Source organism: Corvus brachyrhynchos, unplaced genomic scaffold, assembly GCF_000691975.1.
Source record: "Corvus brachyrhynchos isolate BGI_N302 unplaced genomic scaffold, ASM69197v1 scaffold60, whole genome shotgun sequence".
Classification (NCBI taxonomy): Eukaryota; Metazoa; Chordata; class Aves; order Passeriformes; family Corvidae; genus Corvus; species Corvus brachyrhynchos.
Window position 1 is genome coordinate 4,754,365 of NW_008236767.1, and position 21,241 is coordinate 4,775,605.

Consider the following 21,241-nt stretch of genomic DNA (forward strand, 5'->3'; position numbering starts at 1 on the left):
TAGAAAACCGCTTCTCAACTGTCTGCATTTTAATTAAGTAGTTAAACCACCTTTAGTGGAAAACAGCTGCAAGTAACACTGTTCTCTAGCCAGTAGTGAGAAGGGGGGGAAATGACACAGATTATGAAGGTTAGGCACAGTTGAAAAGGTTAAACATACAGATCACTGGAAAATTAGATTATTCTATACCTAGTGAGATGAAAAATGTGTTCTAATCAGAGAAAGTCAGAAACAAGCTGAAAAATTCAACTGGAATTAAAAAAAGGACATCCTGGTAAAATTAAATTACCACAGCCACTGCCTCCCTAGAAGCCAGAAAGTGACAGAAAAAGCACTTCTCAAATGAAAAGAACCTTTCAACACAAAGAGGAAGCAGGAACTTGAACCATAACACTAATCAGATGACACCAAAGATCTATACAATATTGTTAAACAAAATACAAGTCCGCCATCAAAGTAGGCAATAGTAGCAGAAGGCACAAAAACAATTCTGTTTAACAGCAGTGTAAGAGTATTAGATTTAGAAAACTAATAAACAGGCAGATAAGGAAAATAAATTTATATGGCTTAAAGCAAGTGTTGTCTGTCAAATGCCTTACAATGCAAAAAACGAAGTTCTGAGATGCAAGAATCTCCACATCATGTTGTGGCAGAGGGTGGGTGGTTTTTTTGTAGGTTGGTTTGTTTGGTTTGGTGTTGTGGTGTTGAGTTTTTGGGGGTTTTTTTTTGAGAGTTCGGGGTGTGTTAAAAGAACTATTGAAGATCACTGTCTCTGTAGCAGCACAAGCACAATAAATTAAGTCCCAGAACAAGAAGAAATAAATACAGCAAAACATTGTAATCCCTACAGGAAATACTAAGCTTCAACATGAACTTCATGCTGCAGTTTCAGCATCTAAAATAGTTAAGTATAATCCTACATATTCAGCAATATGCCCTCAGGGAAGAATTTATCAGACTTTTGGTGAGGTGTCATGGCAGTCGACATGCACATAAAGCTCAGGATCACCTTGCTCTTGCCATTCCTTCTAACATCTCACATGCTCCACTCAACCTCCTGATTTCTGTTAGATCTGGCACTTAGAAGCAAGCACTGAACTGAAAGAACACCATGTATTTATTATCAGTTAATGACAATGAACATGAGACTACTAAGAGCCAGGCATCATTTCAGAACAGTTTCATACGCCACTCCTTGACTGCAAAAGAAAATATGAGCTTCAGATTCACTTCATCTAACAATCTATGTACTCCAAACCTAGTCCCAACACAAAAGAGACAGATTGCAACATAATGCACTGAGTCAAATTTTCAATGGAATAGTACCACAACTTTCAACTCCCAAATATCCAAGACAGGAGTTCATTACTCAAATCAACACCACCACACAATACCAAACTAAGATTAAGATATAGTAAAAACACTTCTAATCAAATCAAACCTGCATGCAAGTTAAGCTGGAGATATTCCCTCTATCATCAATACATTCAGACCAGCAAATAAACAATTCTGCTTTTGAACAGAAAAAACTAGGCATTCTAAAATAAGCAGGATGTTTTGACTTGCTTTCATTCTTGACACTACGTTGTGTTAAAATGTAAAACCTACGATAGATTCAGCTTCATGTAAACACAGAAAGTATTAAAAAATCATGTGATTCAAGACTTGAAGACTCACTTCAGTAGTTCATAATTCTTCTCATTTAGTCTTACAGCATTCTCCCGCCAAAACTTCTCAGACTTGTGCACAGGACTCCACTCCAGTCTTCCTGACTTGAGCTCAGAACTGTATTCATCAAAGGAGCTGCAACATAAGACCTAAATGAGATATTGGCCAAGCTTCTATGAACACATTGAACCATATGCCCAAGCCTGTCCCTAATAAAGATGGAGCTCAAATTGCTATGATGTATTTGGAAGTCAGTGCTCTGCAGAGTATGAGAATTGTTTCCTGTCTCAACATTTTATAAGTAAGAAAATGCATGCGAGGGAAGAAGAAAAAATTGTTTCCAGCCATACCCCTCTATCCAGCCCAAAACACTATTCCCAGAAAAAAAAAAAAAAAAAAAAAGGAAAAACCTAAGAGACACAAATGCAACATTTTGGAATTTAATTTGCTTTTTTGCTGGGTTTTTATGTTTTGCCTTCCTCAACCAAGAATTCCAGTCTTTACCTTCCATCCACTTAAACCTTTGACACTACCTACAATATGCACTTTAATTTAGGCACAAGAGCAAGAACTAGGTAAACACTAGCAAAAACTTGAGTTAATCTGGACAGTAGAACTTATTCTGATCAGGTAGTCTTCAGTTTTGACTGGAAATCCTTTAAGTCAAAGCCTTTACAAGTCCTTTAACAAATTATCAGTTACAAATATCACATACATAAGTGAAGATTTATTTTCTATTTAGCCTCTAAATACTGACAGACAATAGGAAACTAACAACCAGGACATCTCGGTATGCTTTATCTTACTAAATAGCATTTACATATCACAATTCTGTAAGTATTTTAGCCTTAAAAAATAAAAAAGTTCTACCAACATTCATATAACTGCATTTTTAAGTGCAGACTGCAAAGCATACCTAAGGTCCTGCACACTCTCACCAAGCTTGTCCAGTAGAAATTTGATATCTTCACTGATGTCTTCATCATCATATTTCTGCTGATCCAAATTCTCTAGCTGCTTTAAAACTTTACACTGAATCATGGCAAGAGCATATTCTTGGCGAGTTTCTCTCTCAGTAGATTTCTCTAACAAATTCTAGGGAAGTAAAGATGTATGTATTTTGTTTAAGAACAGACTACTTAGAAACAAAGCAGTATTTTTAAGAAATTCTTACTGGAACTTTTAAATTTAGTACATGACAAAATTGACCACTTCCTGAAATAATCTCTCTCTTCAATACTACAAAGTACTAATCCACCTGTTTAGAATATTTTCCACATGAAATTGAGGTGACTACAAAGACTATTCAAAGAAAAAGGGCAGGTTTATATCCCAAATACCAGAATCTCCACCATAAACAACTACTTTTATCTTGGATTATCATGTTAGCTTTCTGTGCAGCAATAGCATAAAGCAAAGAGCCTTAACAAAAAATAACCTGAAATCTTATTTCCAATTCAAAGTTACCATCTGGATTAGATCAGCTCTTTTCAAGTTTGGGAATATTCCAACTAGACATTTTTATTCAAACAGAAGCTTGTTGGTAAGATTGGAATTACAAGCACAGAATGCAATAGTCAAGTTCCAATGTCATTTATTCATTACATTTCTACCCAATTTAATCAGCTTTCAATTATGTTTTTCAATCAGAGCTGGCCGCCTGCACTTTTTGATAAAGCTGGAAACACGAATCTCATATAAAAAACAAAGTCCTTAACAAACAGAACATGTGTTCATGTAAATAAGACTTAACATCTACCAGAAATAAGCAGTGAAACTATACAGAAGGAATTTGACTGCATCACTCTCGTCACACAGCTATTACACTTAAGGTTTCTTAGATATCAGACATCCTATTAGTTACTGAGGCAGAACACTGCAAATCAATTTTAAAACTTGCAAACTAAAAAAAAGTCATATTACTGGTTTTAATGCCCATATACAATTAGCTTTAACATGCAAAAAAAAAGCCACCCCCAGTTCCTATTTCAGTAAGAGAACTAAAAGGTAATTCACAGAAAGTAATGCTAATTTACTTAGAGTTAAAACAGCTAATGACAGTAAATGAACAAATAATGAATCTTAAATAAGAAAATTCAACAGGTTCAAGGAGCAGGTAGATAAAGCTTCCGAAGAACTCCTAGTTAAGATCATTGCAAGCAGATGTGGAAGTTACTCCAAATATTATTATCTATCTCATACAGCAGTGAGATACTCAAGCTTTTCATAGTAAATTTGAAAGGATATGTTAACAAAGTAAAAACACAAACACATGACTATACAGAATGGATCAGTAAACTGTTCAGTAATAAAAACTGAAGTCTTAAGGTGTAAAACTAGTTCTAGGTAGGAAACAGACGTAGAAGGCAATAAAAGCGTGAAAATGAGGGGATAAAATATTAGGTAGAGAAAGTAGTAGATTCAAAGAGACAGGAGTGCCCAATACTTGTTGCTTGATAGAAAAAATTATTTTGCAGTTATATACCTCAGGCAATTAAATTGACAAAAAGGTGAAATAGGTAAAATTAGGAGAGATCAAGTAGTAGAGAAGACATCCAAGTTGCCAAGACTCACGGAGCACCTTCAGTAATGCACAGACAGATTTGGGGAATCATCAAGCCTAGTCTTTCATGCAATTCCCTCCCCGCCCCCCCATAAACTGACACTGTGGCATCACACACAAGAAAAGGACTATTTTGCCTCTGCTACCTATTTTAATTTTGCTTCAGAACTCACAACTCTGATGTCTAATTTCTAATCTGTTATGTTCCTGGCTGCCAGTTAACAACTCATCTTCATGCCAACATAAGTCCTTAATGTTGGAGAAAGGCAACAGCTAAGTTACACTCCCCATAGCCTGTAACAGAAACACCTTATTCTTTCTTAGCCTTTATTTAAAAATCTTAGCTTCATTTTTGCTTCCTCTTTTGCCTACTGCAAAACACAGTAAATCTAAGAACTAGCAATTATTTCTCCTACTTTTTATGACCTCAGAATAGGAAGAAATTGGATATAGACTGCTGAGCTTCTCAGCTTTTTCTCTTTTTAATTTTTTTTCCCAGTCTGTCTTGCTGTATGTCCCTGCTTAATCCTAACATTAAGATCTTTAAGAACACAACATCTACAGAGTAAGAGTAGTAAGAATATATTGTAAGAATAGCTCCTACCGAGCATCTCATACCACTGTACTCCTTCAACAAGACAAACAGCAGATTCTTATGATCTGCCTTGTCCAGAAATCTTTCAGTGGCAGATGTTTTCAGATAGAGACACAGAGTAAGCACCTTCACACAGCTTATCATTGCTAATCAGTAAGTCAGTAAGCAACAATTTCCCTCTCCCCATTCTGACTTGCTTGACTCATTTACTATTGGAGCACAGTCCACATCCAGGAAAACCAACAGCTTCCAAGACCTACATTTCCTTCTCAGGGTACCAAGTGTTGCTTTAAAACAGGACTACAAGTCGTTATAGCATGCTGTATTATTCACAAGACTTGACAAGCAAGCACATAAAACTAGGAGCATCCATGAACACAAAATGGTACTGTCACAGTGAAAACATCAAGCCTAGGTACTCCGTTATTCCTAATTATCTTAAATAGGACCAGTGATTTGCAGGTAATGCAGACACAGTAAGTCAGTTAATCACTCCTATATGGGTATTCTCATCTGTGTTTACAGATCCACCAAGAAAAGATTTTTGGACTTGTAGATAAAAATAATTTCTCAGTGGGACAAACATATGTATTCAAAATAATATTTTGTTAATTAAAGCTTCATAAGGTAAGATTTATCAGCTATTAGTAGCTCCAGGGTTTTACAGTAGTACCAGTAGGAAAAAGAACCTTGAATTAAGAAAGAGAAACCATTAGTGCCTGTGTTAACATTGGTTTTTTTAGGCAACCTTATTTTAAGAAGGCATTGAGTAACAGATATCTATTACTAGTAATAGCACGTCTATTACCTGTAGCAAAACTCAAGTTTACAAAAAGAAAAACCAAAAAAACCCCAGAGAATTAAGCTTCCAATCAGCTTATTGATATGGTCCACCAGAAACAGCTGTGCATCAGCAACATTTTGAGACCTAGGAATATGTGAGAGAAGCACAGCATGACTGCAGTCAACAGATACATACCCGAAATGCTGCAAGGATGATTCTGGTTACTTTCTCTTTGACAGATTCCTGAAGAATATCGGACAGCACGGGAACAATATTGTACCGACGAAGATATTCACACATTTGAGGGCTAAATGCCAGCAGCCACACAGAGAAAATCATCTGATACTGGAGCTGAAAACCGCATTTGTTGCTCAAGACGCCCATGATGCTAAGAAAATTGACATAGCGCACATTTAATTTTTAAATAATGATTACACTGGTTGCATTGCTCCAATCTGAAACACTAAAAGAAATGGTAACAGGAACTCATTGGAAAGAGCTGCTGAGGATGAGCATACACAACACACACTTCACAGTAATCTGCATGACTATTTATCACTGTACAAGCAGCTTGTTCAGAAAGCCATCTTTTAAAGATATGGTTTTTTTCTCCTTAGCCTTAGAGCCATAAAGCAGCTTTTCCCATGTGAACTGATGTGGTACAGTATCCATCTTCTGGTGCACCAAGACGGTTTTTCTACTGGCATGTTTAAAGCATTATTTGTCCTTCTAGAAGAAACAGAGAAACACACAGCTGCTCCTTCAGAGTTAAGAAGGAATAAACAGAACAAATCTACACAAATTGAACTTCTTTCCTTAATTGTACTTGTCCAAGGAGTGTCTGAAATGAGCTGAAGTATTCATTATTTAACAGTGAGTACTCAGAAAATCATCACAGATACGAATATACAAAGTACTGTAGAAAAAAAATAGTATCACAAGATCTCCAAGAAGACATCATGCAGAAGGTTTGTTAAGCTGAAGTTTTGAAAATTTAGTAAGCAATTTACAGGTCCATTCTGAAATAGCTAGCTCAATTTAAAATTTTAAACAGAATCTACATTCAAAAATCATTCTTACCAAGTTTAAGACCAGTTCAAACATGGTGAAACACAGGCTTATTGTAATGCTTTAATACTTGATTTAAAAGCTTCCTTGGTTTCAGTAGTATCATCTTGACACATATGAACATCACTTGAAATTTTACTTCACTAGTAATTCTGACTTTTCTCCATTTCAGTGTAAAGGGGTATCTGCCATTAAAGTGCAAATCATGTACCAACCATCCCCAATAGAGGCATGGATGGCAGAAGTATTATTTATAGGCAAGCATTTTTTAAATAAGATTAGTGCCAAGATCTTAGCCTAACGCAAATGTATTTATTAGGAGAATTGGATAAAAGAATGACCTACTTGAAGCCAGATGTGGAAAAAAATTGGTCTTAGCTCTAGAAAATGTTTCTCCTTTCACTAATGTTTTCAGACAGAGAAATTCCAAACTCAAAAGACTAGGATGATTAGCAGAAACTCATTTCATTAGTCTTTTTCTATTAAATAATAAACAGAACATCTTCAGCTGAACACAAATTGTTATATAACTGTTCAGATACATACTTAAACAGTTCTTCTTGAACAGGAATTAAAGCCTCAACAGTGCAAGTTTCATTTGTCTATTTGACTGTGTTAATGTTTGAAAACAAATCTCTTTTGTACTCACAGAACACCTCCCTACCACAAGAGAGTTCCATTCAAAAAAATGGTCACTGGGGTATGCACTACTGTAAGTGCAAGTATATCCATATAAATGGAAATAGATGCTCACCAATTGACTCCATCTGCTTCTACCCATGCAAAGCGGTATTCATTGACCCTGAGCATCAGCTGCAGACATCCAGCAACACACTGCACATACTGGGAACTCTGGGTGAAAAGAACAACACATCACTTCTTGCAAGAAGAGTCAGGTAGTAAGTGCTGAAGTACAGTTTTCCAAATTAGGCTTTAATGGCATAAAAGGAGAAGAGTTCTGAATATTAAAGAAGTGTTATGCAAGTGATACCACTTTACATCAGAACATTTGAACATGCCTTCCTTCAGTATCTATGAATGAAAGCTGTCTTCTGTTTGAATATATTTGCCAGAACCTGTTTTTCTCTCTTCTTAGTCAATTGTCAGCATTACCTTCACTAATACTAATCATACATTAATCAGATGTGCTGCTGATAAAATGCTGTTTGCTTTCTTCCTCCCTATAAGCCTTTTCCTTGAAAGTCTCATGGTAGCTCTCTCACATAATACAAGATCAACCTTTCAAACATTTAATGAAGTAAAGAAGTTAGGCAATCCCATATGAAAAGAGAGGAGGCAATAAACAGAACTGAAAATAAAGAGTAACTCATTCTTTGTCTCTCATGAGAGATTTAAGTCCTTTATGTAAAAACTAAGTCTGTGCATCTGGGCTCAAATCATCTAGAACATCAATTTCCCTGAGAAAGTATTCATTTGCACACCCCGTGCAAATAAAACAGCTATAAACACACAGACAGCTCTCCCACCCCAAATAATGCATTCATTTATCTGCATCAGCAACCCATGTACTATTGAACTTGGAGTTTTCTTTTTAAAGAGTCTGTCATAAAAGCATTGTCTTCCAACACTATTATAATTGAAATTTCGTAATAGATTCCAGCTCTCATTTCCTGTATAAAATGCTACAACTGCATCTCTAATTTATTCTGAAATTAGCCAGGGCCTGCTTGAAAATCCTGCATAAGCTAGATCTGAAATCTGAACACTAATGAAGTTAAGACAATACTTACCCAGTTTAATTATCCTAGAACATATCTGCACTCTCAGTTCTGCTGCTCTGGGACCCTGCCGTGGCACAGCACATTTGTGCAATGCCACAGTGCAATGAATACAGATTTCTGAGCAAGCCAGAGGAGCTCACAGCTCCACAGTAAGTGGTGGTGTGTACTGTGCAACTATTTACTCTTTTATGGCTGTAAGAGGGCTGCCAGTCTAACAAAACCTAACACAGTGGCACACAGATCTGCACATGAAATACTGAAATACTTCAACTTCCATGCTCAGCCCATTGTTTTACACCCACAGTTGTGCACAAGAGTCTTGCCTCTTTTCTACTTTAATCCCCAGACAGGGTAATTTAAGAGGCTCTCCTCTAAAGGAAGCTAACACTTTGAAGCCACGACTACATTTACAAGAACAACAAATCCCAAGTTAAGTCTTCTGAGAAACTGTGACCACTTTCAGGCTGCAAAAGGAACAAAACACCAAACTGAATTCCACTCCAGATTCAAGAACTATGATAAACTTCCTCATCATGCCACACCACCACAGAAAATCCAGTTAGGATGATCATTTGCATTTCTTATACTGCCACAGTTCATCTCGAAGCTCGGCAGCTATTATAGCTACATGAAATTCAATACTAAAAAAAAATATTGATGCAAAAAGGACACTATTTTCCTGTGAATTCAAGCTATTCAAATATGAAAAGCTTACAGCTTTGAAAGCACTCTTGCGATTTCATGCTACAGTGGTTTAGGGGCAACATCAGCTTTAGTATCTGATGTGCCCTTTTCTAAGTCCTGCACAGCACAACAGCCAAAAGCTTCTCAGTTTCAGGTTTCTTCTACAAGTCCAACACCTCAGTGGTAAACAGACAGTACTGAATCATAAAATCATTTGGGCTGGAAAAGACTTCTAAGATCACCAAGTCAGGGGCTCAGAACTGTTGAATATTAAATTAATTTTGTATGATTTGTTCAAGTGTCAACAAAGAGAATCTTAGTTGATATCTACAGCTTCAACAAGACAAACTACCTTGTAAAATATACACTTCCACTGCCAACGTTCTATGTGAAATCAGTGTTTAAAAATACTTTTGTTTCTTGGCGCCATCACCTGGCACTCTGTTGTACAGTTCTGATTCCAAGTACTTCTTATCACCGGCACCAGAAGAGATCTGCACCTTAATCCGAGGAGTGGATATCACCTGCCCAAAAATAGCAGATTGACAGATTTCAAAGATAAACTCACATCACTTGTGGAGACTGCTCCTGTATCCACAGAACCTCCTGTACCACGTAGTTTCTAGGAAAAGATAAAATAAAAGTTTAAAATCAGAGTTGCTTTTCACCCTTAAGCAACAGTTGTTACCAAGTTTCTTTCAGTTCTCCAACCCTTCTAATCATAAGAAAAAAAAATTTAGAATCCATTAGATATTTTTCCTGCTTAATATATTATTGCAATATATTGTATTTATTTCACACACACACTTCTTGTCTAGAACAAGATGCTTGGAGCTGATTCTGGTATATCAACACTTAATTTTTAATTATTTAAGTGTGGATTAACTCAAGGTATTTATTTATCTTAGCATCTGCAACCTGTACTCTTGCATCTTTCTGAAGGAAATTCCAACTTTAAGATTCTCCTTCCAAAGGGAAAAAATAAAACTCCTTTTTAATAAGCCCAGTTTAGAAAACTATGAAAAATATACCATTACTAAACGTACTGAATGTTTCTCGGCTCTCCAGAATCCACTTCTACTACAACACTAAGAGAATGAGTGACAAATCACTGTGTTTTGAAGGAAAAATGTCCAAAAATGAATACAAGGGAGAATGATTCATCTTCGAAGGACAAGCCAGAAGTGGTTCATACTGAGCTAATGCCATAAAAACATTGTCCAAATAAGTCAGAATTTATTCAGTTTCAAGAGACAGGACTAAAAGCAAAAGCTTTGTACTACAGTAAACTGGGAAAAGGTTTTGAAATTCAATTTCTGCTGCCATGTGATTTTTCTTGCAGCAAAAAGCTCTGATAACCAAAACAATAGAAGCAAGACAAGAAAAACCTTATCTTGTATTTTCTCAGTGTCCAAAAGAAAAAAAACTGTTAACTAACAGAAAAAGCAAAAAGCTTTATCATTAATTTACATTTCAAGGACTAGAGTAAAACATTAAACTACCAAGTTAAAAACTAAGTGTTTGAATAAAGAACACTTAGCTTTAAAAATGACAAAATAAAATTTCCTTTTAAAAAAACAAACCCAAAAATATACCTCTTGTTTGCACATTTATACATTCATATTCTTGAAAAAAGTTTCCAAAGTTACTGTAAAGTTTAAACAAAAGCAGCTTTTTACCTGTGAACTAAGCTGAGTTTTAATCCAGTTGAAATAGTAATTCAAGTCACTGCCTTCCATAAGCTCCCTCCCCCAAGCAGCCAGTTTGGCAATAATTCTTGCTGCCTGAAAGAGAATACAATAAACAGATGTTTTTAAACACAGCAATTTCAGAACTCAGTGAGAAGTCCTGTAAACTTTGGAAACCAAGTTTAGATGAAAGACAGTCCCTTGCAGAAATCTACCTGTTTTCTATGTAGGGGACTCTTCATGCCCAGTAATGTTTTTTCTGTTCAGCTTTCTGCTGCTTCTACTTCCAGTAACTCATTTATTTTCATGATGTTATCAGTTACCTGTAGCTGTTGAAGCTCACAAGGCACCAGTAAAGAACTCAGAAGGAGTTGGAGGGAAGCCGTCGATGGGCTACTGCTGTATGACACCGCTACAGTCAGAAATCAATCAAAAGCAAGACACTTGATGGCCTAACACATGCAGGCTTGATTTAAGCAATTGTGCCAATACAAATGATAACAGAGTATTGAAGGTTTTTTGTACTTAAACTGAAGGAAGTCATCTACAAGAAGGGAGAAGCTTCAAGCCCAGAAAAAGAAGAGCAGGAAAACAAAATGGAAGGTAGAATTTAAGAATGAAGTTGGGGAATAAAAACGTGGTCAGGTTAAGAATTTTCATGATGCCTATGACCCAAGAATACTTAAAACAAGTTTATTTCTACATCAGTCTTTCCAAATTATAATTGACGTAAATTTATGTTGCAGCCTGAAGCTTATATCCAAAAGCATTTGAGTCAGCTTATATACAAACAGGCAGTGTAACCAAGATTTTACTGACGCAGGGATTCACTTGCGTGCACACAGTTCCATGATGCAGTGAGGACACTATTCCAGCCACCCTTCCACCTTACTGCATTCACATGTGCAGCACCACCACCACTGATTTCTTGAGGGATTACTAGTGTGAGCCTGGAACAACAATCTCTACACCAAAATGTGTCCAATCCCCTTCTGAATTAAACAAGCCCATAAAATCCCTCAAGCTTTAAAACACGAGATACTAGCTCTCTAGTCAACCGTGCTTCTGAGTTAAAACTGCTACCTGGCCCCTGAATGAGAGACCATTTATGCTCAGCAGAATTTGAGCCTACACAGAGGATGAGTACTTGTATCTGCTTAAGCAGATGTAATGATGGGGTATCAAAAGCCTTCCAGTGTGCATAGTAAAGAGGAAAATAAAATAAACCCAACAAAAATAAGACAATCCTAAAACTTGGTTTTGAAAACATTCAAGTGCTTTTAAAAAACATGCACAGTACTAAAAGGTGTAATAAGGCAGCAAACCTAGTGGATCCACTCAAGGTGGATTCACGTCACATGAGATTCTTCGTGACTTGTTAAATTATTTGTATATTTCTGCAGTACGTAAATAAAACAATATCTGAATAACACAAATCTGAGTAGAGAAATGCTGACCATCAAAATTTCTATACCATACATTTAAAAGCCACCATTCCACGGAGATTAAATAGTTTGTACTGCAAGGGTCTAAAAGTTATGCTTTACCTGCATATTTGGGCAGTCACAATATTTGACTGCTCAAACTGCAGTTTTGCAGGATGGGTCTTCAGTAGTATTACCACCAAAAAAACCACAAAATAAACCACACTGACCAAAAAAAACCCCTAGCCACCTCCTCCCTCAGCTACACCAAGAAACAGGATTCACATCCATGCAGTCAACCAATTAGATTAAAAAATTAATTAATTAAATAAATAAATAAATCAAGCCTGACATTTTTCTTGAGAACATGTCAGCACACTGTTCAAATTGCAGTACAGCCCCAAACACAGTTGCACTGGCCACATCCCAGGGCAAACAGCATGGCTTGCTCAGTGTCCTGGAATCCTTGCACCCCTTCTGCCACTGCAGCCTAATGCAGGCCAGGTGTGTGGGTTTGTAGTTTGAGCCTCTGATTTGGCTCTACCGTATCATGCCAGCACAAACATATACAGTGAAGAATAATCCATAGCGGCGTGGTTTTCTCTTCCTCAAGCCATAATGTAACTTTCATTGTTGGAAACTGTGGTCTCCACTAGGAATTTACAGTAATAAAATCACATTTTTGCCCCACAAGAAAAAAAACCTGCTGAGATGAAATGGCCAGTTCTCACCACTGATGACAGCAGAATATTAGGATTCCAGAAAAGTTACTCCATATACAGGAGCAGCAAACACTAGTAAAGCATAGCAGAAACCGCAAACTGCACATGGGTGTATTGGGTTTGGCTGGGATGGACTTAAGTTTTCTTCAGAGCATTCCATATGATGCTGTGGTTTAGACTGGTGTCCAAAACAGTGCTAGTAACATACCAGTGTTCTAGCTGCTGCTGAGCAGCACCTGCACAACATCAAGCGCTTCTCTGTTTCTCACTCTACACTTTCAGTGAGTCAGCTGGTAATCTGAGCACATGAGAAAATAAGGTTCACCGAGGCAGACATTTCCATTGCACAAGATGAGAACTTAAATTCTAGTATTTGTACAGCATTGACTGGCAGCTGTGATAAACGTTTTTCCAGTATGTTTTACTGTACTTATTAATTCTAAAATCCCTGCTTTTCTGAATTTTTTAAATCTGCCCTAATCTCCCAGAAATAAACCAATGTCAATAAACAATGTAACTTTGCTTTTTAAAATGTGGTTAGGCAAAGCTTGTATTAAGAATGACCCGTCTAACCTATAAGAGGAAAACTTTCCAGTCCAGGCAGAAGTTTAGCTTCAAATTCCAAAATCTCCTGAAGAAAAATAGAACTAGCATTTTTCTCTACCATCTTCAGGGACAGGTTCATTCAGAACTTACCATATGCACAGTGAAGAGATCTTGTCGATTCAACATCGGCAGAAAATAGGACCATGCAGTGTTTTTACCACGTTTTGCATAATCAAAGAAGATGCAAACACGCTGATGATTTTCCTGTAAAAATTGAGAGAGAGGAAGAGATGACAGACTTCTAAAAGCATTCAACATAGAGCAGTTATTTGCTCCTTGTTATGTTGGCATAAATTATCAGAGTGTATCCTAGCTTGTGAGAGCCCATGGAAATTTTTCAGTTAGACAATTACTTGTGGATACAGTTCATTTCAGCACTCCAATATTAAGGTTGGAGATTTGGGGCGGAGGAAACAAACCTTGAATCCTCAGTTGTATCTCAGTACTCCAATACCTGCTTGAGCAAAAAGAAATATATTCTTTTGAACATGCAAGTGGAGTAAGGCAAATGAGAAACAAGCTAAATACTGTCATTTTTTAAGAGGAACACTACTTTTCATCCAATCAATTATGCTTGATTGAAGTCCATACAAAGTTTTCAACATATTTCTACTTCCATGCAAGAGCCTGTTGTTCAACTTCTGCTACAAGTGAAACCTTGGGGGTGTAAATTAGCCTTTCCATTCCTCTCATCTTCTCTCCCAGATGAGGCTGCAACTGATTCAGCAGTTATCTCAGGCAACCTGCATATCTAAAAGAGCACACACTCACCAAAGGTCTGTTCTCCAGGGCTCCTACCCTGAGCCACAAGAGACCACAACTACCTGAGCCTTTTTAAGTATTTCCCCTAATAATCACTATATAAAGCAGCTATTACAGTTCTCCTTATAGCAGGCCAGAGAATAGGCCATACAATCATAAAGGCAAAAGAAAAGCTCTGCTGTTTCCTAATAGGCTAGAATATAGACGGACAGTCTCCCAGAAAAATCTAGCATTTGAATTCTTGCTTTTCCTCAAGGATTTCCATATGCTTTCCAATCTGGTGGATTGGAAGCTTTCCTTCTGAAGAGATCTCCCCATTGAGGTTAAACTACTGCGACCAAGTACACAACTCGTTTCAAGGAAGGCAAATGAGAAACAAAAGGGTAGTATCTCAGTCTCCACTATCCAGACATTTTAATTTTCAAACTCCCCTAGACAGAAAGGCTTTTCTCCATCAGTTCTGCACCCTATTATTATCTCTAGGGACCAAGAACCAGCTAGGCAAGCCTCCTTGTTGGAATATGATCCATTAAGCACAAGATGACCTGAATGCATCCATGATCCAAACAGTGGCATCTTACTAAACCTTAGAACTTCAACCAACCCTTCCTTGAAAGTAACGGTCTTTACCTCAAAACACAAGTTTTCTCACTTTTACTCTTCCAATTCTCTTCCCCATCCCACTGCTGGATGAGTGAGTGAGTGGCTGCGCGGTGCTTAGCCGCCAGCTGGGGTTAAACCACAACAGTACTGTACCACATGGGATGCAAACTGCTGCCCTGATCACTGACTGGGGAAGCTCAGATGTCACCAGTAATCTGCCAGTTATAACCCTTACAGTGACCCATTCTCTACAAGGCATGTGTAAAAAAGCACCCAGAAATGTTTTCAAAGTTTGTTGTTCAAACTATGAAATAAATAAAAAAGTAAGATCTCAGGAACACATAGCCTTTGGTGGAAAGCTTTTACTCTGTGAGGGCCTGTTTGATGAGAAACGGCAGTTCGATCAAATAAATCAGTTAGCATCTGCTTGTGCTAAACAGTCTCGCTAAAATAGATCAAAACTTAGCAGATCTATGAGTTCAATTTACAACATAACTAAGGAGACAGACAAGTCTGGAAGCAGAAATGCTGAAATAACTTTAGCATGCTGTCAGTCAGAAGACTCATCTGGTTTGCTGTTAAGGTACAGGATCAAGACAGAAGGGAAGGAGTGGAAAACTCCCCACGGCCCTGGAATATGTAGTGTTGCACCTTCCTAGGAAGCTACTGACTACACTGACAAAAAGAAAATTCTGAAGCTCTCTCACATCAACAGTTGAATAATTTAGCAGCTGTCATTTCTGAAGAAGCATAATGAAGGTCACTCGGGTGGTACTGCTACCTGCACCAGCTACAGGGTAGATTCTTAAAGATTTCATAAGTAACAGACTGTGCAGTGTGACAAGGTCACTAATCCCAAGAAATTGTTCCAAGAATTTATCAGATGAAGAGAATAAGAAATGTTTCCTCAAGGATGCTAACACTCTCCACCTTCAGAAGTAAGCAGAATGGCAATAATCTTAGACAGTAAACACCACGCTAATTTCACACTTGCCAGCATTCAAAAGAAATCTCTTAGAAAGGTCATAAAACCAGTAAGTACAACTGCTGGAACAATCCTACACACCCAAGTGGGCTTTTGGTGAGCTCAAAACACAGTTGACATAATTTTTACCACCTCACAAGAGAAGCACAGAAAGATGATAGAATAACCACAGTCAGTCATAATCAGACAAAAGCTGGATACTGCTACCTGTGATAGTTTCTCGAAGTTTCAGCTATCAAACTCGGCTATTATTTCTCTCATGAAACTGCAGCAAACATACTTTCTCAAGGCAAATTTTACACAGAGTCAATGGCACTATGACAGGCCATGTCCTTGAATAATTTCTCGCTTAAAATCTTTGAATGTACTGAATTAAGATGAGTCAAAGACTGGAGACTTCATATTCACTACAGGAAAAATGGGGCAAGACTATTTACATGAGCATGTATTGACAGGACAAGGGGGAATGGCTTCAAACTGGGAATAGGTTTGGATATTAGGAAAAGATTGTGAGGCACTGGAACAGGTTGCACAGGGAAGTTGGGGATGCCCCATCCCTGGAGCTCTTCAAGAACAGGTTGGATGGGGCTTTGAGCAACCTGATCTAGCTGAAGGTGTCCCTGCCCACAGCAGGGGGGCTGGAACCAGATGACCTTCAAGGTCCCCTTCCAACTCAAACCATTCTACAATTCTATGATACTGTTCTTGTGCCCAGGCAGTCTGCAGAGACCCTGCCCTAAACTCACAGTCTCACCTTTATTGGCCACTGTGCTGCTCTCTGACAAAAATCTTACACCTTAAAAACGTGCAGCCGGGGTTCATAAGGTACCACTGGCAGTATGTTCCATGCCCAGATCATGACCAAAACAAAACAGAAGTCCCGTTTCAGCCTTGTTGAGTAGAGATGTCACAGGTTAGGAAACTGAGATAATGCCATGTGGATGCCTGCACACAAGCCCTCTATGCCAGCAGCAAGACATCCCTGAATCATGCACACACACAGAGCATTGCAAAAGTCAGTGCAGCCTTTTGGATACTGAAGCAGAATTTCTAAAGTGAAACATGCATTCAACTTCAAACAAAAGCAAATATATAGTGTCCACCAACATCTCTATTCTCCTATGTCACTATAAAGCCTGAATAATTTAAAGCCATTATGTTTAACATTAAGAATTCCATACCTGCCACTTCTGGGGCAGGGTAAGGCCCAAAATACAGCCATGTCATAAAGTCAAGAAAACACATACATCTAACCACTTATGACAGAAACAACACAGCAAAAGAGAGGTTTCTGTGACTACCAAGAACTATTCCATCTGTTCAAGAGTGGGCCAGTGAAAGCATTACCTGTGGGGTACTAATTCCACAGCACAGGAGATTATATCAGCTGTCATACTGTAACTGCAGACTATGTGCTAATCCCAAAGCACATTAGCAAAACAAGACCTATGAACACTCACAAGAAGTCCTGAAAAAGGGGAAGTGAAATGATGACTTTGCTGGCCGCTGATGCACAGAAAGCAAGACCCATTCCTCACAAAAGTAGCTGTAATAAACAGAGTTCTCACACACTGAGCCAAAGTTTGTCATCCAATGTGTCAACCAATACAAGGTATTCCCAACTGAGTGTCCTAATCAAGGAATGACTCTGAGGCTCATTTTCATCTTCTCTGCTTCTTGATGTTTGTGTCACACTTGAAAAAAAGTAAAACTAGAAGAGAAAAAGTGACCAAGCTACAGATGAATGAATTGGTGCCGCCACCACTAGCTATTATCCTGTTATCCTACATGTCAGGGCACTCACTTAAGGCTCCTAATGCGCAGACAGGCACCTTAAAGAACACCATGGTCCCCATGTTATACAAACATATATATATGTTTGCATGGAGAGGTTCACAGTTTTCAACTTGCCTGTTGAAATACTGAATAGTCAGAGCTGGAATTAGAACTCACATTGTTCACCTCCTATGGCAATATCCTAAACCAATAGCACTAGACACATTTCAGTGCAACCTTGCACCAATATAACATAAAATAGGAGAAGAGAAACTATCAAACACAGATAGTTTATGTGAACACTAAGAAAAAGCCTCACACAACTCAACCCATCTTGTTACATCACTCCAAATGCCTTCTCTCAGCCTCCTTCAGAGCAAGGAAACATAAAAGTGGGATTATCTGATTCAGTAAAGCCTCCTCTTGAATTGTCCCAGTCAGCTCAGCAGTCCTGAGACCAAGTTTAATAGCCTACTCTTATAAGCCACTGTTGTCCACAGCTACAAAGAGCTCTATGTTACATTGAATAAGAAGTTCCTGGTTTATAATTAAACCATGCAGAATTTCAGAACATGTTGTCCTAAACAACCTAACCTATGATGGAAACCTAAAGCTGCAGAAACGACACCTTCTTGCTGAGGGTGGCCAAATTAACACCTTCATAAGAAAAGCTTCAACAACCTCAAGTGTGAAGTCATATCCTCCCTACACCACAGGAAAAGGCTGAGGTCACAAGTCACAGAATCTTAGAATCATTTAGATTGGGAAAGACCTTTAAGATCACCAAACCCAACCATTAATCTAGCACTGACAAGTCTACCACAACATAAGCCAATATATCAAATATAAAAAGTATTTAGAAAAAAATTCTGGAAATTAAGATCACATAAAATGAAACCACTATGCAACACTAGCCTTAACATCCAAGTTTTGCATTAAACATGGTTGAGAACCAACAGACAAGCATACAATTTCGTTTTATTACCAGAATTCAAACATACTACAAGACGAAGTTACCCTTACAACTTTAGGTCTAACATTTAATCTCTGAAGACAAGATCTGAAAATTTAATAGAATATTTTTAACACAGTATGACAAACACCTGAAGATACGTGAATTACACTAAGGAAACATTCAAGCATGCATTTAAAGACTTAAAAATAATACAGATTATTGACCTACTTGCAGCATATCATCAACCATAGTCAGAATGTACTGAACAGTCTGTTCCTTGGAGATGTGAGTCATCAAGTTTATAAATGTTTTAGCACACTAGAAAAATAAGACAGACATTAAAATGAATATTAGCAATTGTCTTCATTCCTTTTGATAATATAAAACAGGACCTTATTAATTCACAGTTGTCTTACATAAGCATTGAGCATCCCAACATCTTATTCATTTACAGTAAGAGATGAATAAATTTGACATTATCTTACAAAGATAATTTTCTGTCACATTGGTTGTTACCCTTTACAAATTCTTTTATGGCTTTCAAATTAAATACGTACTTGCTAGGGAAAGCCACCAACCTGCTTTGTTGAAAGTCAGATTAGAAAAGTCTCCCTCAGCATCATTTTTTTTTTATGGTAGTGAGAAGATCAAGTAAATTGACAGAACAGCAACTAAGTCAGACATAGTACAAAAAAAGTTTCAGCAACTTGAATGGGAGGGAGGAAGACAGGTTACTCCTCTGTTCACTTACTATATACCTTATAGAGAAATCTTTGTTCATCTTTGAAGAATATCACCATTTCAGCAACAGGCTGAAATAGTTACATTACTTTTTACACTTCCTCCTTCTCCTTCACCACATTCAACTAAAACTGAGAGAAAATGGAACTCTGAACTGCTACATCGTAATTATATAGTGACATGTAAGGCATACCACATATGTTTCTGTTACTATGGAAACTCTGAACCAGTACATAACAGTAACACAGTACAATTTGGAGAGAAAAGAAATACAAAACCAAAACAGAGAACAGCCTAAAATTGAAGTAGAAAAAACTGATAGAAATTTTTGTGTGTTGAATGCATCTACTCGTCCCCTTCCTCCCTGCCTCCCCCCAATCCTCTGGATGTCTGATACTCTGTGCTAGAACCTCAGGGTGAGATTCTACTGATTCAAATATCATTAAAGTGTCTTTGGGCATCCTGCCTGTACTCCTTTAAGGGCAAAAGCCTGATTCAGTCCTGAATCAGCTCTGTCCAATGCAGAGGTCTCATATCTTACCATGCCTAAAATGACACAAGACACCCATGTCTAACTGAATCCACCTTAGCAGACAGTGGATTCAATGCTGTAACTAAATTAGAATTGCTTAGCTAATAAGCACCAATCTTACTGGTAGCAGCTGTCATCAATAAACTATAAAGAAAAAAGCTCAAAAAAAAAAGTGACTCAAGTACAAGTGTGCATGATTAAGCAAACTGGGATGAGGAAAGACTTGAGCTAGCTTGTCTCACAACAGAGTCGAAGTCAGATGACATTTAACAATTATTTAGTAGGTTTTAAAAATAACAAAATAACTTCCAACCTATATCTAAGGAAAAATAAAAGAATCACAATAGAAAGCTTTATACTTATTTCACAACACCTTAACTGTATACAGCCAACAATAAAGAGTTGGTACGAAAATTTCCATCCTCCCCAAAAGAAACTTCATTAAAAGAAAGTTACTTGGTTGCCTTCTGTTTGCAACAACTCCTGTTTTTCTTCTGGATTTCTTTTCTGTTCAAATCTTTGAATAAATTCACAGTCTTCACCTGAAATCATCTGACCTCTGAAAAACAAAACATGAAACCGTAAGTAACTTGAACAGTAAATTGGAAATAACTGTACTGAGTTCACATGGCAAGGCTTTGTTAGAAGGGGACTGCTTGGGTGGCTCCTATGAGAAGACCCCAGAAGTGGCGCCCATGTCAGACAGAGCCAGTTCCAGCCAGCTCCAGGACAGACCCACTGCTGGCCAAACCTGAGCCACTCAGTAATGACAGCAGCACCTCTGTGATAACATATTTAAGGAATAAGAACTGCCGTGCAACAGCAGCCATGAGAGAGGACTGAGAATATGTGGAAGAAACAATTCTGCAGACTGCCAGACCAGCGCACAAGGAGGGAGATGAGGTTATTCACGTGCTAGAGCAAAGATTCCCCTGCAGCCTGTGGTGAAGACCACGGTGAGGCAGCTGTCCCCCTGCAGCATGGAGGTCCTAGGCGGAGCAGAGATCCACCCACAGTACACAGAAGACCCCCATGCCAGAGCAGGAAGATGTGCCTTACAGGAAACCTGCATGGACTGCAGTTTTCTTGCAGGACCTGTGACCTCAAGGGTGATGTATGCTGGAGCAGGCCATCCCTGAAAGACTGGAATCTGCAGAAAGGATCCATGCTGCATGAGTTTGTGAATGAGCATAACTCATGGATTAGACACCTCAGGATGAAGCAGGGGAAGAGAGGAACAGCAGAGACTGTTATGAACTGACCACAGCCTCCACACCTCATTCCCCTACACCAACTCAAAACAAGGAGGCAGAGAAGTTGGAATGAAGTTGAGCCTGGGAAGA

At 38.0% G+C, this 21,241-nt stretch overlaps 1 protein-coding gene across 1 annotated transcript in view; it reads right to left on the reverse strand.

The window, feature by feature from the left end:
- The window catches only part of ATP6V1H (ATPase H+ transporting V1 subunit H), a 52,138-nt gene that overhangs the window by 21,689 nt on the left and 9,208 nt on the right, over window positions 1-21,241 (reverse strand). Inside the window, exons 3-11 of the mRNA XM_008644923.2 lie at window positions 20,355-20,457; window positions 18,854-18,943; window positions 13,635-13,748; window positions 10,784-10,888; window positions 9,673-9,726; window positions 7,433-7,530; window positions 5,806-5,998; window positions 2,585-2,763; window positions 1,678-1,803 (exon numbers count right to left, since the gene is read on the reverse strand). Coding sequence (XP_008643145.1) covers window positions 1,678-1,803; window positions 2,585-2,763; window positions 5,806-5,998; window positions 7,433-7,530; window positions 9,673-9,726; window positions 10,784-10,888; window positions 13,635-13,748; window positions 18,854-18,943; window positions 20,355-20,457 — 1,062 coding nt within the window. The remainder of the gene's footprint in view (window positions 1-1,677; window positions 1,804-2,584; window positions 2,764-5,805; window positions 5,999-7,432; window positions 7,531-9,672; window positions 9,727-10,783; window positions 10,889-13,634; window positions 13,749-18,853; window positions 18,944-20,354; window positions 20,458-21,241) is intronic.